This window comes from Mus caroli, unplaced genomic scaffold (assembly GCF_978045245.1).
Source record: "Mus caroli unplaced genomic scaffold, Mus_caroli_1 scaffold_2, whole genome shotgun sequence".
Lineage (NCBI taxonomy): Eukaryota > Metazoa > Chordata > Mammalia > Rodentia > Muridae > Mus > Mus caroli.
The window spans coordinates 83044844-83067217 of NW_028227257.1; the positions used below are offsets into that span (position 1 = coordinate 83044844).

General features: G+C 35.7%; 1 protein-coding gene across 11 annotated transcripts in view; it reads right to left on the reverse strand.

Annotated features, from left to right (window-relative positions):
* Positions 1–1755: 1755 nt before the first annotated feature.
* The window catches only part of Lrrc4c (leucine rich repeat containing 4C), a 1324975-nt gene continuing 1304356 nt past the window's right edge, over positions 1756–22374 (reverse strand). For all 11 annotated transcript variants that reach the window (XM_085834625.1, XM_085834628.1, XM_029473969.2 and 8 more), the window contains one exon: positions 1756–6461. In XM_085834625.1, coding sequence (XP_085690751.1) covers positions 4497–6419 — 1923 coding nt within the window. In that variant the 5' untranslated portion in view covers positions 6420–6461 and the 3' untranslated portion in view covers positions 1756–4496. The remainder of the gene's footprint in view (positions 6462–22374) is intronic.

Here is a 22374-nt window from a genome sequence, read left to right on the forward strand (position 1 = left end):
AAAGTAAACAGTTGTGTTACTACTGCTGAACAATTGCTATAAAATTGAACTATACAATTTTAAATATAGTTTGTATGTATTTCTCAATGTTAAGAAAGGTTGAAATCTCAGAAGTTTTGGCAGCTTTTCCTAGGAAATAATATGGTATGAACTGGCATACTTTCTGAGAATGCTTCATTCATTATCTAAATTTAGGTCCTGATTGACAGTATGCTATATTAATTTTAGAAATTCTCTTTTGTCTCTCCCACTGCCAGATGTATCTTATTCTTTATCTTGGTAGAATATAGAAAAAACAACAGTGTCACAGCTGCTTCAGGCCCCAACAGAGCACAAAGCAATCCTGATTCTATCTTATTAAAGTAAGAGAAATAGAAGGTATCTCAGTTTTTGGAAGGAAACCTTTTAGCCTTCTTAAATAGTTTTTCTGCAAGAATATCTGCTATGCAGATATCACATTCTAATCAAATAATGAGATGCATATATTGTGAGAAGCAGGTCAATTATTTTTCAGAGATTGGACATTCTGGTACTGTACTTTAAGAGAAACAAGTGGTTTCCTACTGAAAATGACTCATATCCTAGGCATTACTGTTATGTCAGTGATACTGAATTAGACAACTAACTTAGAGTTCTTGTTGAAACAGATAAGATGAAACAAGTCGTAACTGAATGTAATGTTTAAAAACTGTGTTACTTCAGAGTGCATGTTTGCAGACATTTATCTAAGGTTTTCATTTATCTAAATAACATTAAGGTTACTCTGAAAGAAGACAGGCTGGGGAGTTGGTTTTGTTGTTTGTTTTTTCCTCCTTTGGTAAGTTGGAAATGTTGTATATTTTAAAGTCACTAACATGGATCTAATATTTCTTTAAGTCCTGCTATTAAAATGCTTTATTACTTTCACAGTACAAGGTAATAACACTTCTTTTGTTCTTTTCTAGTATGAGGTTATTATAATATCCTAGTCTAAGTATCTTAAATACCATGCAGAGTTTTGCTTCTCTGACTATAAGGATGAAAAATATCATGGAGTAGCAATAATATTCATTCTTCCTCATCTCTGTTTCTGGTTCCAGTGACCTATATCAAGCATTATCCATTGTTGATTCCAAAATATTTGGGACATGAGAAAAAGTTATTAAAGTTATATTGATATCTATGTGTCTTAGATACCCAATTTCTTTCAACATTTTAGCAAGGTATGTGCCTTTACATACATTAGGCACAAGTGAAGAATTTGAGATTCTAGTCTTAGTCAAGAATAAAGATTTGGGGCTGGTGAGATGGCTCAGTGGGTAAGAGCACCCGACTGCTCTTCCGAAGGTCCAGAGTTCAAATCCCAGCAACCACATGGTGGCTTACAACCATCCGTAATGAGATCTGATGCCCTCTTCTGGTGTGTCTGAAGACAGCTACAGTGTACTTACATATAATAATAAATAAATAAATCTTTAAAAAAAAAAAAGATTTGATTCCCAGGAAGTAACTTTTTTTTTCCAGAAATGTCTGTGAAAATAGGAGCCCCTAACACACACAGACACACACAAACACAAACACAAACACACACACACACACACACACACACTCTTTTACATGCTATCATACTTTTGGTGTGTGGTTTATATATACTTTTTTTCAGAATCACCCATTCATTTAGTTGCCTTTATGTAGGATAGAAAGATGGATATACAGGGAACTTGCTTGGATGCAAGGATATGTAAGTGATCATATAGTATTTGTCTCATTAAGAAAATCAGGATATTTCTCTAGCATACCAAGTCATTCATAAGCCTATGAGAAAAAAGTACATAACATTAACCAGAAGAGATTTTGACTCAACTTCAGCTTCCTTTAAAATATATATTCTTTATAGCACTCCACTCCTAATCCTATAGTTGCTGTAATAAATGCTTGTGCAACATTTGAATTTGATATATAACCCAATTTGATTCATTTATACCTTGCATAAATTTATTTTATTTCTGAAATGTGTTATTTGAGCTACTGTAATATTCTGGTTGCATGTATCTCATAGTTTAGATTTTCTCCTTGATGATTTTGGTTTGTCTGTTTGTTTGTAGTTTGTTTTATTTTGTTGTATTTAGTACAATTTGTCTAACTGTTTAGCCATGCCAAGTAGTCAATGATTAGGACCATTTTAGGTCTAATATTATAATAATTATAAGCTTAATATGAAAGAGTCAAGAAGCAGAAGTTTGTAAACACAAACCAGGAATAGAGTTAAGTAAAGACAGCAAGACCCACTTCTTCACTCATTGGTGACATCTTCTTTGTACTAGAACTAGTTTTATATTCAAAATGTGTATGTGTATGAGTGTATGTGTCTCTTTGAATGTATATGCTCCCACATGCTGTGCCATGTATGTGAAGTATTAAATGTACTCAATACACAATAAATGACAGTTAATATATGCTTTCCTTTTGCCCCTGTCTACTGAACAGTAACAGCAAATGTAAATTAAGTTTTTGAAAAAGGGAAGAAGGGGATACAGAAGAAAAAAAAAGCAGAAGGGTGTGTAACTGAAGGACTTTTCTGTCCTTGCATCTATTTGTTAACTCTTCCTCCCATTTTTCTAACCTATACTGCTAGAAATAATTGGTTTTTCACACATGAAGACCACAAAAACTGGCATGAGGTCTAGTCTAGAAGTACTTGTAAGTGTTCAAGCCTCTCATCCACTGGGAGATGTGATTTCCTCAGTTCAGTCATTTGCTGGTTGCCTTCTCAGTTTGATGGTGAATAAAAATTTCAAGGAAGGTGAGAAAACTCTGTGTGTGTGTGTGTGTATCCATATATTATTCCACAGACATAAAGATACAGGTCATACCCAAAGTATATGAAAATATTGAGAAAATGCAAACATTCACAACCAGTGTTTTCTTTCTTTTTGGAAGCTATTTTCTGTCCTCTTAGCTCAAATTTCCACAGCTCCTTAAAAGAAAGCTTTTGTAAGTGATCATTGATTTCATCGGCCTTGTTTCCTGTTCATATGTGCCCATGATTCCATGATGCTCCATTGGGATGACTTCTTACCCTCCTGGGAGTCTGTATTCTGAAGGCAAAAGGTGTCTCGACCTCAAGTGGGAGTCTGTATTCTAAAGGAGAAAAAGTATCTCCACTTTAAGTATGTGAGAAACTATGAGTTAGGAAGCTTCTTTAATAATTTCATATTTTGCAATTTAGAACTCCCAGGACACTACTATTTACCCAGTAGCCAAAAATGAGTGCTAGTTCTTAGGAATACAGTGAGAATAATCCCTGGAAATGATACAAGGGCAGGCTATAACGAGGCCGTGCTATTTGTGGGTCCACATCAGCCAAGTGACCATTTAGCTCATTTTAGCTCTGTGATAATTTTCAATGAATTGAACCAAATTTGCTAACACGCAGAACTCAAAATTCTTTTTCAACTGTGAGCAATTAAGAATGACTCCTCTTTTGTGGGACTATTTCATCTGGTCTGTGGAGTTTTCTTTAGAAGGAAGCAAATATATCATACTGGTATTTTCTCCCTTCTTGGATTACATTTGGTTTGTAAATTGTTAACTTTTCATCTGAAAGCTTTACAAGGGGCAGTCTTATTGAGAAGGCAAGAATATCTTAGCATCTTTGAATGCTGATGTGTAACTTAAGTCAAATAAAACAGCAGAGACCTGTAGAAAATAATGCTGTGATTGAAAGAGTACTGTTATCTTTCTTAGAAAACAAGGAATCTAGTTACCTTCAGGTTTCTCACATTTGAGCCAGATTACAAATGAGCTATGTCCGGGTACAGAAAAACCAACAATATTTTATTTATAATCTTATTTTAAGCTTTTGAACTACAAATTCTGTTTCTAGAGGTTTGCTTTTTAAAAGTCATGGGTTTTATAGATGCTCATATGTAAATTAATCTGTTGTTTGCTTACTTTTTGTCTTTCTCCACAGAATGTCCTCCTCATAAATACAGAACAGGTCATTACATGAAAAATATAAGATCTTGCATTTTTACCTCGTTCTTTCTTAAAAATCTATTTCTAATATTGCATTCCCCATTTTACTATTTCATAAGGGCATGAAGGAAAAAGGAAAAAAATGAAAAAAAAGAGAGAGAGAGAAAGAGACAAAATAGACTGGATCTCACCACTAGAATTCACCATAAAAATCTCAAAGTGTAACAGAATTCTTACAAAATTTCCTAGACCAGTTCTTTGGGGAAGTTGAGATCTATGAAAAATATGGCAATTGGGGAGGGGAGGGAGGAGGTGTGGGAAAATAGTAAGTGCAGCAAAAACAGGTTCTGAGGAATACACATAATTTTGTCTGCTTTAGATCACAATAGAATTTTTAATAAATAAATTTCTTTTCTTTTTGTTTTTTTTTGTAAAGACACTTTTTTGAAACAGTAGATTTAGCCCAGTCATTTGTGTCATTTTTTTTAATAAACTGTCTTTTGTTTTTTGATTGTTTGTTTTCTGTAACTGTAAATGTTTTATATCTGAGTCTCTTGTACATTGTCTTTAGAGTTCATTCGGATCAATAACGGTTCATGCACTGAACTGTGTATTGAATTTATTGTGTTTACTGTTGTTGTGTGGTTGAAGGGAGATTTGTAAGAGTTATAGTGGTTTAGGTGCTCATGCTCAATCGCAGGCATGGGCAGGTGGCTTTCCATGGGCGTGTCCCCAGTGATCTCATCATCCACGTTAATGATTTCAACAGTCCTTGTTGGAGCATGGTGGTTTTGTCGATGGTGCTGTTTCCTCATCTTGTAGAAAATGACCAACATCACGGCAGCCATGAGTGTGATGGCCACAAAACACCCAATAATGATTTTAGTTGTTTTCATGACCTCATCAATTCCTGGGATTCCGCTGTTGATGTCAGTTACTGGGATGGTGAATGTTTTTTCTGTCGACCTTGTGCTCTGTGGCGTAAGGGATGTGGTTACATTGGTGGTCTCCCAATCAATCACTGGAGTGGGGCCCACATTGTTATCTGTGGTCCGTGCCTCATCCTGAGAAGGTTCCATAGTCTCTACTGTTACAGTTGAAAAGTACGAGAACGGAGTAGTGGTTGCCGCAGTAACATTCAAGGTGGCAGAAGCAGTGGTGTTGCCAACAGAATTACTCACCATACATGTGTACATGCCTGTGTCTTGCACAGTTACATTTGTAAAATTTAAAGTACCGTCGCTGAGCACAGCTATCCGCACTTTGTATGCCCCGTGGGTCATGACTGTTCCATTTGGAGTAATCCAAGATACGGAAGTCAGGGACGTAGATGCCCGACATTTCAGCTCAGCTGCCATGCCTTCAGTGACATTGAGGTCTGCAGGGGGCTCCACAATTACGGGAGCATAGCACGTAAAGTAATTCTGGTCCAGCTCTCCGATGTACCTCCCTTTCAGGTTGGGGGGAGTGTTACACCTGGCACAACAAGCTGTGTTGGAGGGGGCCATGTCTCTTATCCACCAGCTGAGCCACAGGATATCACAGTTACAGTTCCACGGGTTGTGATGGAGATGTATCCTCTCTAGATGATGCAAGGGTGTGAAGAGGTCATGAGGCAATAATGTTAGATTGTTGTGTGCCAAGTTTATCTCCACTAGTGACTGAAGGTTATCAAAGGCATTCCGTTCAATCACTTGAATCTGAGACTGTATCATCCACAGTTTTTGAAGGTGCATCAACCCCTGAAAAGAGCCAGGCCTGATTGCAGACAAATGGTTCCCAGAAAGATCTAGCTCATCTAGTTTGATGAGTGGTGTGAGGTTAGGGATTTCCCGGAGGTTGCACATGGCAAGGTTCAAATACCTCAAGTTGGACAGACCTTCAAAGGCACCTTCTGAGATGTATGAAAGCCTTTTCAATTCCCCTAAGTCCAGGCGGCGCAAAGAAGGGATTCTGTTAAAAGCATAGGAAGGGATGCTTTCAATAGGGTTGTTCCTCAACCAGAGCTCCTTCAGTTTAGACAAATATACAAAAGCTCCATTCGGTATTGTAGTAAGACGATTGTCAAAGAGTTCCAGGGTGTTGAGGTTGGCCAGACCATTGAAGGCCCCGATTTCAATGGTTCGAATATGGTTCCTGCTCAACTGGAGGATTTCCAAGTGCCTCAAATGCTTGAAGCTGTTCACTTTAATGATCTGGATTTGGTTCTCATGGAGGTTCAGCAGCCTTGTGTTGGTGGAGATGCCATCCGGAACTTCACGAAGGTTTTTCCGAACACAAATCACCTTGCTGAACTGGTTGCTACAAGAGCACACTGAAGGGCAGGTTTGAGCCCGAACCAGACCAGCCACCACAAGAAGTTGAAGAGCCAACAGCACCACAAGCAGGGGGTCAAATAGGGCCCTGTTAAACCTAGGACCTATCATTATCTGCTGTGGATGTAAGGTCATCTTGTTCAACATTCATAATTTATCTGGTGTTGGTCCTTCTGGAGTTCAAACAGTCTGAAAAAAAAAACAATAGAAACAAAAAATAGTCATTACATCTTTAAATTTCTTCCTAGAGTATTGTTGGTTACCTATGTATGAGCTAAGGTCATTGTTGGTAAAATTAACAGTCAAACCATATGATAGCCTTCGTGGTAAGCAAATTTAATAGCTGTCTGTGGGTTGCCAATACATTTCCAATATTTAGAGAGAAAGATGTCAGTAGTCCAAAGTAGCAGTCATTCACTATTTGCTACAATCAGATGTTTACTCATAGATAAATGGAACATTAAGGAAGAGTCCCCTGGTGTGGTGCTTAACAACTGCCAACTTTGTAGTCACCAAATGCTCCAAGGTGTATGTGATTGACTTCATTTTTGCTTCAGCATCCATCTCAGATGAGAAATATACAGAAAATAGTATTCAGGGATTATACCTCACCAACCCAAACCTCCTATGCAAAATTATTAAGAAAGGACACATCCATGAAATCCATCTGATATGACAGATACCATGCACTACAGAATTGATAAGCAATGGTATTCAGGAAAAGGTAATTAATTTCTGGAATCTAGTGAAAAGGTAAATTGACTGATGTCTTGTTAAATATTATTAAGAATTTTAAGTTCGTTATGTCTAGCCATTAACCAAGCACAGAAATGGTAAACTTGTTATCAAGTACGCAACTGCACGTGGTGTATTGTACTGCCACTGCCAAGTAACTTTTCCAATATTTGAAACTATTCTCTGACATGGGCACTGTTTTCACCCCTTTGAAGAATAAAAGTCATAGGAGAAAAGAAAAAGAAAAAGAAAAAGAAAAAGAAACATGCAAGAAGTCGTATGGTTAAAGTGTACAAACAGAACTCAGGGCTATAAGATTCTTAAGAACAAGCTGGTAAAGAACAAAGATCAGCACATAATATGTTTCACAATGTATTTAAAATATCTTCCCTTGAGAGTAGCCTCTGATGGGAGCAAAGAGCAACTTAATTCATGCTTTCTGTGAGAGTGGACTAACAGGGGGTTGTATGTATGAGCATGAGCTTTCATAGAGATTCACATATGTAAGTCATTATGATGTAGCCTGCTGATTGCTGGAGGGGTCACATGTTAAGATTCTTTGATAAATGTAAAGTTTGATTGCAGGGGGAAAAAAACCATGTAACAGTATTGTTACCTTGTGTCTTTATTACTATGGATTCTTATACATTTGGGGAATTAAAATAATTTATTTCCTATATTATTTGCAAATAGCAATGTCTAAGAATATTTTACCAACTGAACTGGCTGATCATGAATCATGCTTGTATGTAATATATCCCAAATTCTCCTCTTAACCTCTTGTTTCTATTAACCTTTTAGAAAGAAAGAAGGGAAGGGGTAAGAATTTCTCTGCATTCCAATTAAAAGTAGACAATCTTAGCCTATATTAAGTACAACATTGGGCAAGTTACTTGTGCTTTCTGTAGTTCAATGTCCTTTTTTCACTTGTAAAAAGGAAATAGTAGCATTTCTTAAGGAGTTTTTAGGCAACTTCGTTAATGAAGATTAAGAAATTAAAATACTACCTTCCACACTGTGAAAACTGAGTAAATCTTAGATACTGTTATTATTATCATTGTTTATATTTCTGTTGTGTCTCAGCCAGACAACTTGATTTGTACTGGACATTAAAAGATGAAGAATGAAACCCACATCCCTGTGGAAATATAAGTTCAAATGGTGAGACATCAGGGGAATAGATGTGTAAAATAACCCATGTTAATTACTATAAGAAAAAAATATTGACACCAGGCCCTAATCACAGAGTAGTTACACTGATGAAAAATTGATGTGTGAGGGGAGCATTTAAAGAAGGTTCCATATTCCAGGTTCTGTAGTAACTGATTGATGAAAGAAAGGGCTATTTGGAAAACAGATCAATATGAGCTAAGACAAGAGGTGCATGTAAAGAGCCAGTACAACCAGGTCACAGCATCTTTCCCCTGTTGCAGGAGACTGAAAGAAAGAGAGAGAATGTGTGTGTGTGTGTGTGTGTGTGTGTGTGTGTGTGTGTGTGTGTGTGTATTTTTTTCTCTAAGAGAAGAGAGAGGCCCCATGTGACAGCCTCTCATGTATCTATTGCAAACACAACTGACAATGCTGTTACAAGTGTGGAGAATATGCACTATCTAACTAGTGATATTTTCATATATAATTCTAATATAATTATTGTACCTGTCTTGATAGTTTAGTGTTTGAGATCTTTGCTGATCATAGAGAGACTATTGCTTCCAAGACCTTGAAATTTCTGGATGAAAACAGGACCTTTACCACTATTACCCTTTGCCTTGCTCACCTGAAGACCTAATAACAAGTATTATGGGTAAGTCCTTGACTATAGTCTGCACAAAGGACTAAAATTATCCACTTCTGAAACACACATCCGTTATTGTCTCACCCGATGTATGACCTGATGGACTCTAGCTATTATGACAATAATTCTGCCTTCTCCTTTAGAAAACATGACTAAAAATTCATTTTATTTGGAGACCTCTCTTGACCAGTTATCCTCCACATCCAAGAACAGCTCCAGAAGAACCTTCCCTTTAAAACAGGGCCTGACTCTTTAGTAAATCTGGGGAGTAGATTGGGTGGTTCTCATTGCCCCAGCTATATGAAGACAAGACTTTGCTTTCAAATGTTACATGTCAGCTGATTTCACTGTTTGAGGAGGTTTTGGGGCCTTTGGAGGTAGAGCACTGCTATAGTAAATGGAGCATGCATCAGCCACACAGATTTAAGAAAGCATCCTGAGGCTTTCGACACTACAGACAAGATCAATCCAAATGTTGTATGTACCAGGGATTCCTCCATGCTGGAAAACTTTGAGCTAAAATAAATTGTTGCTCTCAAATTTGCTGTGGTGTATTTTGTTAGAGATGAATGAATAAATATACTTGGTCAATCTCTAAGTTATCTCTTTCTGTAAATTTAAACAAAGCCTGCAAAAACCTCTCAAGCATGCCCAGTTTCTGTGTTAGTGGTATGAATGTCATGGGGATAACTAATCACTCTCTGTTTAGTTTTAAGTCCATTCCCCATAATTCCTTGCACTATTATTCACAAGACAGATCATATACCCTAGAAACAAAAACTGATCCATTTAATCGGTTAAAATGACATAACATCAAACCAACTACGAAAGACTTATCACTGTATCTATAGATTAAGGCATCTCTCAATCCTCATCAGAGAAGCTATGCTCGCAGTAGATGATACAGAGATCCACAACAGGACAAGGTGTAGAGAATCAGAGACGGCAGAATTTCCAGTTCAAAATTGGAACATATATACTCCACCCCACTTCCAAGAAATCAGGGATCATTGTAGAACGAACATCAGGAGTAAAACTGTAAGAGCCAGAGATAGTGTATGACTATATATATATACATATATACTATACATATATACTATATATATACACATATATGCATCCATATATATATATATATGGATGGAGCACATGTATGGATGTAAACTGACTGTGACAGAATGCACATATATATATGGAGCACATATATGGATGTAAACTGACTGTGACAGAATGCACAAGATCTGTGCAAACCCAAACCAGACCAAATCCCATCATGGAGAGAGGAGTTGAGCATGACATTTCCCCACTATATCAGGAACTATTTACAATTGTTAGCTTCTGGAGAGGAACAGTGAGTTTTCTCTACAATTATAGCTCCTGGCAATTCTACCACAGGGTGATGGAAGGTCATTCTTCCTACAATATTTGGTAACACAATTGGCCTTGATGGAGAGGTCATAAGTTAGTTGAGAATGGAAGGAGGATGTAGACCTGGGAAGAGTTTGGAAATAGACAGTTAAGATGATGAAAAGAAGAAATATGAAATCTTCAAACAACCTTTACAAATGTGTATTTTAAATTATGTTAATTTATATTTTTAGTACTGTAATTTTCAATGACGTTGACTATTGTAACCTTCTAATATGTGTGGTTTAGAACAGTTTTACATATGACTTCCTTTTTTGACAATATACACTTCTTTAAGATTATTGAGCATAAAAAGCTTTAATGTAAAGTCATCTATTCATATACCAACTCATGCTTTTTATAAGGTTGGCATCTCAGGGCACGTTACTCTTTTAGTTTTTCCAGCTCACACACCATGATACCTTATAATACTAGGGACTGTATCAGTATAGTTTGTTAATAAATCCTAGAGAAAGTCCTTTTTCTGTTATTTGCCATAATTTCCTTCTATGTTTCATTTGTTTGTTTTAAGATAAGGTCTGTATATGTAGTTCTGGCTGTCTGAGAATTCCCTTTGTAAACCAAGCTAGCCTTGTATTCACAAATATCTGCTGACCTTTGTCTTCAGAGTGCTGGGATTAAAGGTATGTAGCACTAATGCTTGGATAATGCCCCATTTTCTCTACAGTAGATCTCATAATAGAGAACTCTTAATATTGAATGTATTTCATAGCCATTTGTGAATCTCAGTGCCATTAAAACTGGGAACCTTATTTTACCTTTATATTTGTACCTTCTGTGAAAGGTTAACACTGCTATTCACTTCAAAGTCCTAAGACTGTCACATCCTACAAGTTAGTGCCTATACTAAATAATATAGAGCATGCCTGTAACACATCTTAAAAATTTAGTGCTAAAGACAATATTTTTATTACATTAATGCATCTTTCTTATTTTCATGCTCTTTTATTCAAAATTTAGATTTAAAATATAAAATATATCATGTGATAATTATCTAGCTTTTCTACTTAATGCACTGTTCATCAGATCCATTTATTTTCAAGAAAACAACGTGATTTTGCTATTGTTTAATTGATGTTTAAACATCTCCAGGTCAGTGTTACTATAAGAATTAGCCAGTATGGTCAGGAATACTGATGTTAAGTGTAGATTACATAATTCTCTTGTTCCTCTATACCATGGCTGAGTGGTAGTTTCTAGTTCTGGTTCCCTTCAAGGTTATTATATTATTGCAATTAATGAGGTTTCTGATGAATCAGCCATAAGAAATGATTCATGAATTATTCTTTGTTCAAAGCTAATTTATAACCTATAGCAAATAATAGTTGGTACCTCGTATTGAATCAAATAAATTACTATCAATAAAAGATTTGCTACTTTAAAATCTAAATTATGTTATTTTACATCAAAAGCCCAGATTCAACATCTCTTTTATAAGATGATTTTATCACATCAAAGTAAATCAATTTAAAGCTATGCCATTTCACAGCATTTACTTACAAATGGATTTGTGTGGGGTTTTGAATAAAACTATGATACTTTTAGCTATGTCCTGAAGGATATCTTGATTTTGTCAATAGGCCTGTCTTCTCTCCTTATGCATCCCATGCATTAATAAAAGGTCATCCAAAGTCTGGCCTACCTGGGGATCCAACCCATATACAGTCACCAAACCCAGACACTATTGCTGATACCAGGAAGTGCTTGCTGACAGGAACCTGATATAGCTGTCTGCTGAGAGCCTTTGCCAGTGCCTGACAAATACAGAGGTTAATGCTCACAACCAACCATTGGGCTGAACATGGGGTCTGAAGTGGAGAAGTTATAAAAAGGCCTGATAGAGCTGAAGAGGTTTGCAGCGCCATAGGAGAAACAACAATAACAACCAACCAGATCCCTTCCCCCTAAGATTCACAGGGACTAAACCACCAACCAAAGAGTACTCATGGAGGGACACATGGCTCCAGCCACATATGTAGCAGAGAATGGCCATGTTGGGCATCAATGGAAGAAGAGGCCCTTGGTCCTGTGAAGGCTTGATGATGTCCCAGTGTAGGGGAATGTGAGGGCAGGGAGGCAGGAGTGGGTGGGTAGGTGGGAGAAAACCCTCATAGAAGCAGGGGAAGAGGGAATGGGATAGAAAGTTTCTGGGGGAGAACTGGGGGATAACATTTGAAATGTAAATAAAGAAAATATCCTATAGAAAATAAACTAGTGCATGAATAATCATGGCTAAGAGGAAAATACTTTAAAACTCAGTCTTGTATTATTGATACAGGATGAGCATAGACATTAGAATGAATTTTAAAAGAGGACATAGATAGATGTATTAGGTTAATTAAAAATACCCCACTATGCACATATATCTTTAAGGATTCTCAATAAGAGAATCTGTTGTTCTCAAAGAGCAACAGAACTCCTCCTAGCCCAATCTGAATCGTGATAAGGAGAATCTCAAATTCATCCTCTTTATCTGTGCATCTCTCTCTCTCTCTCTCTCTCTCTCTCTCTCTCTCACACACACACACACACACACACACACACACACACAAACCACAAACACACAAGCACACACACACACACACACAAACACACACACACACACACACACACACACACAGAGAGAGAGAGAGAGAGAGATACAAACAGGAAAGGAAAAAGAAAGAGACTGTATATCAATAAGACATCTCCATTTTACTTTCTTTGTGTGATTTAAATTATGTTTTTATTGATTGAGAATTTCATACTTGTATTTTTATCGTGTTACCTCCCTCTTTTCTACCTCCACTAAATTTCACCCCTACCTGGGTGATGGCTATTATTGCTACTTCAATAATTTCTGTTATTTACTAAAACCCAAATGGCTGGGCACACTAGTTAAGGAATTTTTCCCTTAATTAAAGTATTTGAATCAGGAAGATACACTTCTAATACATATTTATGAGATGAGAAGATCCACCTTTAACCTTCTGCTGCTTTCTTTCTTAGCATACTAGATCTTTCTCTCCCTAGCAAGTCCATTCCTTCACTGAAATTTGTGCCTACATTTTTTGTATTATGTCTATAATGAAGAACAGCTGAGACATTCAGCCTCAAGAACCGAACAACTACTGGATGCTTGGACCTATCATTGACTACATCCATTATAGACCAACTGGACAACATCCTGCAAGATAAATCAATAAATCTCATTTAGTGTCTCTCTCTCTCTCTCTCTCTCTCTCTCTCTCTCTCTCTCTCTCTCTCTCACACACACACACACACACACACACACACACACACACACACACACACTCATCATTCTGCAAGTTCTGTTTCTCTAGAAAGTCCTGACTAATATACCACCCCAATATGGGAATTTATTTTTTATCCATCTTACCCAAATTCTGCTTCCCAAATATGCTGGCATATGGCAACTCCATAAAGCAGAGTCAATAAAACAGAAGCAAAACTTTTAAAGAACAATAACATTCTTTTTCACAACAGTTGTCAACTGCTCATAACTCCTCAGCTAGGACTAAGACTTGCATATATCACTCCCATCCATGCTGAAATTTTGTCTGATATGAGCTTATACAGGCCTTCTCCATGCTGTTACAACCACTGTGAGTTCATCTTTGTAACTGCTCTATTGTGTCAGGGAAACACTGTTTCATGGTAAGTATAAACTTAAACAAGGGAAACCCTGTTTTTACAAATTCTCACTCTTACTACCTTTCTGGTCGTCTTTCAGGATGATCTCTGAACATCGGAAAAAGGTGGTTTAGATGAAGATGTCTTGTGTAGGGCTGAACATTTCATAGTCTCTTATTCTCTGAACATTCAAATGTGATAGGTTGTTAATTGTTGTCTACTAAAAGAAGTTTCTCTTACCCTACACAAAACTGAACTCCAGATGGATCAAAGACCTCAACATAAGCCCTATGCCTTGAGACTAATAGAGGAAAAATGTGGGATTATAATTGAATTTATAGCATATGAAAGAATTTTATGAATTGAAACTTGATAGTTCAATAATTAAGACCAGTAGTTGCCAGATGGCATGCCTATACTTCCTTGTCAGTTTGACATCTGGAACTAACTAATACCCAAGCCAAATGGTAGAATGCACCTATGAGAGATTTTTTCTTGATTAAATTATTTGAAGTGGGAAGATCCACCACTAATCTGTGTCTTTTGATATGGGAAAATACATACTTAATCTAGGCCACACCTTCTACTGACAGTCTAAATAGAAGAAATTGAACAAATAATTATTTGCCTACTTGCCTTTCTTCTTACTGGTAAGTCTATTCCTTCATTGGCATTGAAATTACCTTCTTCAGTATTCTAGTATATACCAAAGAGCAGCATAGACATCCAGGCTCATATGCATATATATATATATATATATATATATATATATATATATATATGCATTCTTTAAATTATGCTCCATTGGAGTCTCTGAATACTATATGGGACCACAAGAAATTAAAATGTTCCTTTGGAGCAAAGCTTATCATCATTTGAGAGAATGAAGAAATAGCCTATTTCATGAGAAGAATATTCACAACTTAATACTTCTCAAATAATATTTGTGTTCAGAATATACAAGATGGCATTAGAGAGATGACTTTGCACTTAAGAGCACGGACTACTCTTCCTAAGGACCTGGGTTCTATTCCTAAAATCCACAATGCAGCTCAGAACGCTCTGTAACTCCAAGATTTTACACCCTCACACCTTCACATGGGCATATGTGCAGGTAAAACACAAATGCACATAAAATACAAATAAATTAATTTCAAAAAAATATATACAAGTTACACAGAAAACTGAACACAGAAAAAAAAAAAGAATCCAATTATAAATTGGAACAAAATACATTTGTATAGCTCCTAAAAATGGGAGCAGAAGCTTTCTTTGAATTTGTTGCCTGCCTTTGGGACCACTATCCTTACTGGGTTGCCTTGTCTATGTTTAGTAGAAGAGGAGATGCCTAGTCTTACTGCATGCAACTTCATATGCCATAGCTAGATGATATTCAATGAGGCCAGTCCTGTTCTAAAGAGGAGGAGAGGAGTAATGAATGTGGGAGAGGGGGATGGGAGGTACTGACAAGAAAGGATTGAGGGAAAACAGTGATCCAAATGAAAAAATAAATAAATCTAATATAAAAATGAATAAAATAAAAAACTAAAATTGGGACAAGAAACTAAAGAGAGAGTTCTTAGAAATGAAATATAAATGAGTGAGAGATGTATTCTTTTCATGTTCAACATCCTTAGCCATCAAGGAAATACAAATCAAAACTAATTTGAGCCTTTGCTACACCCACTCCAGTGAAGTCTGTGAGACAAGCCCAAAAGCTCAGCCACACTCCTGAGGTATAAAGTTTCATGGAAACTTGTTCGCTGGAAAGTTTCTGGTGTCCCATAAACAGATGTTTTTCAGATTCATCCTTGCAATAGTTGGTGAATGGTTCTGTGTGCTTTCTTTCAGTATTGTTTTATTATAGGTGTCCCCAAGGAATGATTTGACAAATAGCTAAGTTAGATTAAACATTGCTTCCTGGCCTTCACCAGTGTCCTAGGCAGTCCTTGAGCCAACCCTGGGTTTGGAATTTTGTAAGAATGCTACTCATTCAGACGAAATGCCTCCAGTGTTGACAGAAACCAGGCATTATAGTTTGTGGGATAGGATCTAGAAAACTCAGGGCTAGTTCAAAATAGTAAACTTAGAATTCTCATTACAGACATGAATGGCAGCCTACATTATATAATAGTATAAAGAAGGTGGGTTGTGGTTTAAGGAAGAACTAGAGTATTGTATTATTCATGAAAAGGTTAGCAGAATGAAATTTCCCAGTTTCATGTTTTCACTAGGCCCAGAAGAATAGCATAATTAGGTATTTACTAAGGGACCCCTGATGGTGGGTTTCAAAATAGACTAGAATTGCACATGAGTGAATTAGCCCTTTTACCTGGCACCTGTGAAAAGCTAACTTTAGATAGGGCTGATCGTATCTCAGTTGTAAACACTGCCTGGTTCCTGTTATATTTTATGTATGCATTTTCTCTGTTTTGTGTAAAGAGCCATTATGCATCTCGATGTACCTTGGCTGATGTATCACCTAACTTCCTTATTTTTCTTCTGTATTATAAGCCTGATGTTCACTTTGAGAAATTACATTCAGATAAAGCACTCTCTCTGGTGTCTGTGTCTGTTTGTCATCCCACTGACTCCTTATCCACCTGAGTACCAGAACCCTGATTCTCCTGCTGGTTGAGGAACTGACTGAGTCCAGTCCGCAGCAAGCCTTTTGAGACTTCATCTTACCCATTCAGAATGGAATAGACTGAAATTTTCAGAATTAGTAGATACTGACATGGCTATGGAGAAAAGGAGATGCTCATTCATTGCTTATGAGAATTCAAATTGGTAAAACTACTATGGAAATTAGTATGGAGGATTATAAAATAGTTAAACATGAAATAGTTAAACCACACTCACCCAAATACCCAAAAGCATCTATATATTCTTACTGAGCTACATGTTCACTCAAGCAGTGAATATGAATGAAACAAGTAAAATTATGAAATTCATTGTTAAATGCATTGATCTGAAAACAGTTATCTTATATGTGGTAACATGATCCAGAAGGAAAAATACTGCATGTTTCTTTCATATTTGGATGCTAGCTTTGTATCTTTAGGTATTTATATTTAATTTGGAATACCTAACTGTATCAGGCAAGTATTAAGATGCTATAGATGGGTACTCTCAAGGGAGTAGAGACATAATGGAAGGATATACTAGAGAAAGAAGAAAAATAGAATAAGAGTGATGAATTAAGGTAGGAATAGGAGGGCAGAGTGAAGCATGGTAATGAGTAACTCACAATATAGCCTCCTGAAACACTCATGTAAACCTTCTTCTGTAGATGATTCCTACGGTATCCACACCCACATTTAAAAAAATAAGTTAAATATATTTGCTATGAAATATGTGTACAATGACCCTACTAGACACCCTAGTACCTGGAATGGATTATAAGCCTTTTTAAAAAGATTGTTTATGGGCACAGTTATTTGATTTTACTGTAATTGTCACATCTTTCAAAATATTGTCCCCTTTCTTCAGGCCAAACACTTAATGATTGAAAAGTATAGCCCACAGAAAACATTTGACAGCCAACTTGTAGCCCATATATCGCTAGCTTCTTACCTAAGTAAACAGAGTCAGAATGACTTTTGTTGTAAAAAATTAGTCAATTTCTTGGCATGGGACAAAAGTTAGCTGGTTAATTACAAGGAATTGGCAGTTAGATAGATTACAGAATCATTTTTCCCTCACAAATAACAAGTGAGGTTAGATATCTAAATGGATGTCTAATTCTATATTCTGTTTTTGGAATAGTCTGAGAGAATAAGATATATAGTGCTGCTGAAATTCTGTTCAAAAAGAAAAAAACCTAACACTGAAGCTGATATAGCAAAATAAATAAATAAATAATGAAGAAGTGAAAATAACTTCTTTAAGGTTGTGATGAACAAATGAACTAAATGATATAGTAATGGTTTTTCCTGTGCACATTTTTAATGATATCAATCCACGGATCCTTGAATGTGTGGGGTCTTTTGTTGGTTTGCTTGTTTTGTTTTTTAGGTTATAAGCAACGAAACATATTTTGATATATCATATTCATCTCTATTATCTATCTAGCTGTCTGTCTGTCTATCTATCTATCTATCTATCTATCTATCTATCTATCTATCTATCTATCTATCTATCTATCTATCTATAGATCTATCTATCGATCTTTTTATCATCTATCTCTCTATCACCTAACATTTATCCATTCTCTCTGTCTCTCTTTGTGTCTCTCTGTGTCTCTCTCTTTCTCCTCTTCTTTCTGTCTTCTGAAATCATTTCATCAAGTTAATAACAAAGAAAAGACAAAAGTAGTTGAAAATTTGAAATTCTTATGACATTTTACTTGTTGAATTCTTCTCATCAAATTAATCACAATTACCGTGATTTGTTTGCAAGAAAATTACTAAAGTTTATTCCTGCCACAACAATAAAATTTTCTCCTGAAAAATCATTTATCAACATCTTTTTATATTTAAAAATACTATAAGAGAAAAAGGCGCAAATTAAATCACACTATTACCAATAGGAGCTCACCTTTTTAAATCAAATTTGTTTTAACAGTATTTTCTAATATTGCCTACACCCCATTTTTAAATCCAGCCTTCCAGGATGTTGAGCTTTGTGCAGGAGTACATATGCATGCAGAATTTCAAGGAACATTTTATAGATAAATATACTCAAGAGCAGCTCTAGGTAATGGTAATGAGAACAGTACAGATTTTAAATGGCTGCAACTCTCAGACTTGACCTGTCTAGTCAACAGAGAGTTGTTCTTCAAGCACAGTGTCTTCAAAAATGTTTCTAAAATGACATTTAGGTATTAGAAAGTGTGTTTTATGAGAGAGAATCTGTCTCCACATTTGCATTTTAAGAAGCCTTGACTTACACCCTTGTAATATATGACTAGTGATTATATGTGACATTAGAATATGATAAATGAGTAAAAACTGAATATAGAGACAATGGTTTATTAAAAGAAAAAGAAGAAGCTGAAGAAGGAGGATGAGGTGGTGGCAGAGGAGGAGGAGGAGGTAGTGGTGGAGGAGGAGGAGGAGAAGGAGAAAGAAGAAGAAGAAGAAGAAGAAGAAGAAGAAGAAGAAGAAGAAGAAGAAGAAGAAGAAGAAGAAGAAGAAGAAGAAGAAGAAGGAAAAGAAAGGAAAAGAAAAAGAGAAAAAGAAAGAGAAAAAGGAAAAAAGAAAAAGAAAAAGAAAAAGAAAAAGAAAAAGAAAAAGAAAAAGAAAAAGAAAAAGAAAGAGAAAGAGAAAGAGAAAGAGAAAGAGAAAGAGAAAGAGAAAGAGAAAAAGAAGACAACCCAGGTGGTAACAACCAACATAATGCTATGCTCTGGAAAATAAACCAAGGATTATTTAAAAAAAAAAAAAAAGCAAACAAAATTTCTAAATCAAGAAAGTTTTCTGAACTTTTGAATGTTGTTATGGTTGCAATGTGGATAATATAAATTCACACTCAGAACATAAAAGTGTGTATATTTGCATCTGTGCATTGCAGTTGGATGTAGAAAATATTTAAATGTTCTGAGTCATAGTTAAAAATTGATGTAGGCATAACCTATTGTATAATTTTCAGAAAATATTTCAAATATAATTGAGTATAGAAACAGAGATTTATACTGAGGAAATTTAGTGGTCTAGGGGGTAAATTGATATTAGTCATAAAAGGAAGAATAAAAATTAAGCTTACAGTCAAAGTCAAGGACTCCTGATGTAGAGGAGTTAAATTTGGATGTATAGCTTGATCCATTGGGGCTTGCTGCACATCTAACATATTGTTTAGATTTGCTTCAATAAATATATTTAAGATGAAACAATTGAGACCTGTAAGCATGCAGGGATATTGTGAAGACATTATTTTCTGCCTTTGTGGGGAACAGAAATTGAAGGGGAAAGTACAGTTTATGGGGGGAAAGTGACTTCAATAATCTACACACCACACATCACTTTAAAATTGCATGGTGCTGATCTTCAGTTGGATTGCCTGACTACAGAGTTACGAAGTTTGAAATTGACCCAGCCTAGTTAACATCTCTAAGAACATGAAATATAAATTGCACAGATGGAGGACTGAGCTAGTGTAAAAAATTTCATCCTGAAGTCACACACGAATCATCGTTGCTGCTCAAATCTATATGGTGAATTGTGTGGAAGGAGAAGTATGCATGCATTCAGCTTCAGTTCTGTTACAACCTAGAAACATATTAAAGTACATGGGGGAGAACTTCTAGTTTCTTACAGCAGTACTTAGTGAAATAAAGGCAAGATTTGGACTAAAATGACTTCTGTTGCAGGGTTAGTTTACCATTATTATTCATTAAAACTTCAAAGAAATATCTTTATTAGTAGAGTCTGTCATGAGTTACCTTTTCCCAAGTAGGTGTGATGAGATCTAATAAGCATACACTGTGAAGACTGCATGATTTAAATAGCGTAGCATATACAGAAAACTGCCTCTGTTCCACTGTCAAGGCTAGTAACATATACCAAGTAGCTCAAGGCAAAAATGTAGTTTTCGTTGATTTATCTTTTTTTTTCTATATTCACATCATGCCCAGCACTCTTTTCTTTAGCAGTACTCCTAAACATAGCCTAGCATTTCCCTTCTTATCCATGACATTTCATTTCTAACTTGGACACCCTCTAAAATATCTTATCAGGTTCTCCCTTTTCACAATTGGCCTGTCATATTTAATTCTTCATGAAATATATTTAGTGTATTTTAAATATATAAACATGTTTGTGTTGTCCTTCAATTGAAATTCTTATTTTGCCTCCATATTCTTGTAAAACAATGCAAACTGAATATGTTTCTAATTCATTCTGTTATGTTTTAGCTTTATTGTAATTTATTCTTTCAACTTCATGGACCTTTCTTTATTTTTCCAAATGTTTCATTTTTGGTATACCTCTGTCCTTTACAGTATGCTTCCCTATAGTGCAAATACCCATAAGAGAGAGAGAGAGAGAGAGAGAGAGAGAGAGAGAGAGAGAGAGAGAGAGAGAAATCACCTTTTATTTGATCATTAAAAGTGACATCAAGAATTTTATCTTTACATTTACCTACTCAGAAAGTCATTGTAAATTACTATACCTAGTTATTCCACTGTAAAATATTGAAATACTTCAATTTCATATATATATGACTATATATACATATATATTCATATATATATGAAATATATGAAGTTATATATATAAATATGTACATGAAATTGAATTATATATGTATATATACATATATATACATACATATATATGTATATATATACTATATATATATACATATATATGTATATATATACTATTTTTTCTAAACACAAGTGTCTCTTTTACTTTCTATTAAACCTTGGTGCAAGATTATCAGAGTGCTGATAATCACATTACTTAGTAGCATTTCCCTAAAATTATACTGTTCAAGTATTTGTTAAAGCATGCATCCATGAGAAAATGGGTAAGTTGGCAAAGGCAGTGTGTAGATGATTGAGACTGTAAACCAATATTTTTTGGGAGACTGGAACTTATTAATGGATCCTTAGCATCTAGTAGAGTCCCATTCCTACAGCAAGAATTTCATCCATTTCCGAGTTGTTATATTTCTGGTTTGTAGTTACTTTCGCTAAAGAGCTGGAACTACACAGCAAATTGAAGATCATTTCACTCTCTTCTTGATCTTTCTTGAGTGCTTTTTGGATGGAGAAAGTAGAGAAGATTTTCCCTTTTCATTTATTATCCTTAGCAGCCCTGTTTGATGTTTGACCAAACAATGCCCTCTGCTGTTTGTGCCTAAAATAACATGGCTGTCTGAAAAGTTTCTACTTACAGGAAGCAGATCCTTTCCATGGTTTGCTTCAGGGCTCCCTAACCCTCAGAACTCGGTAGTAACCTTCACTGCTCTGGTTCCAGCTATTGGTATTTTTTTCTTTCCTTTTCCTCCCACCCCCATTTTTTTAAGGGGAGGATAAGAAATCATACAGTCAGTAAAGGCGAGTGCCCTTTAAAGGCCATGGCCTCTTTATCATTGCAAAATGTGCTCCACAGACCCATTAGGAACATTTTTCTTAAAATCCATGAAAGAAAATGGTTTCCTTGAGCTACTGTCACAGTCCAAAGCAGCACGTTATAATAGATGAGCAAGCTAAGGAGGCAGTCACAGCTCCAACTTCATATTAGCAAGAAAAAGTCAACTTCTCCTAAATCAAAAAATATACACTCACAATCAGTAACCTCTTGGCAAAGCTAAACATAAAATTAATTTAGTTTTGGCTTCCCTGTTTACTTACCTTCTTATGAGGCAAAGAAAATAAAGATAGCTGGTATGAGCCTTCTGTCTGAATGTGAATCCTTTAGAATCACATCCATTTTTTTTGAGATTGATTATTTATGAAAATATAAAATATAGATGACAGAGTTGTTTTTCAAATTATTTGGTAGGATTAGCATTGTTCAGTACCATGTTTGTGTTTTTATAACAACTATTTGTTTAGCAAAATGA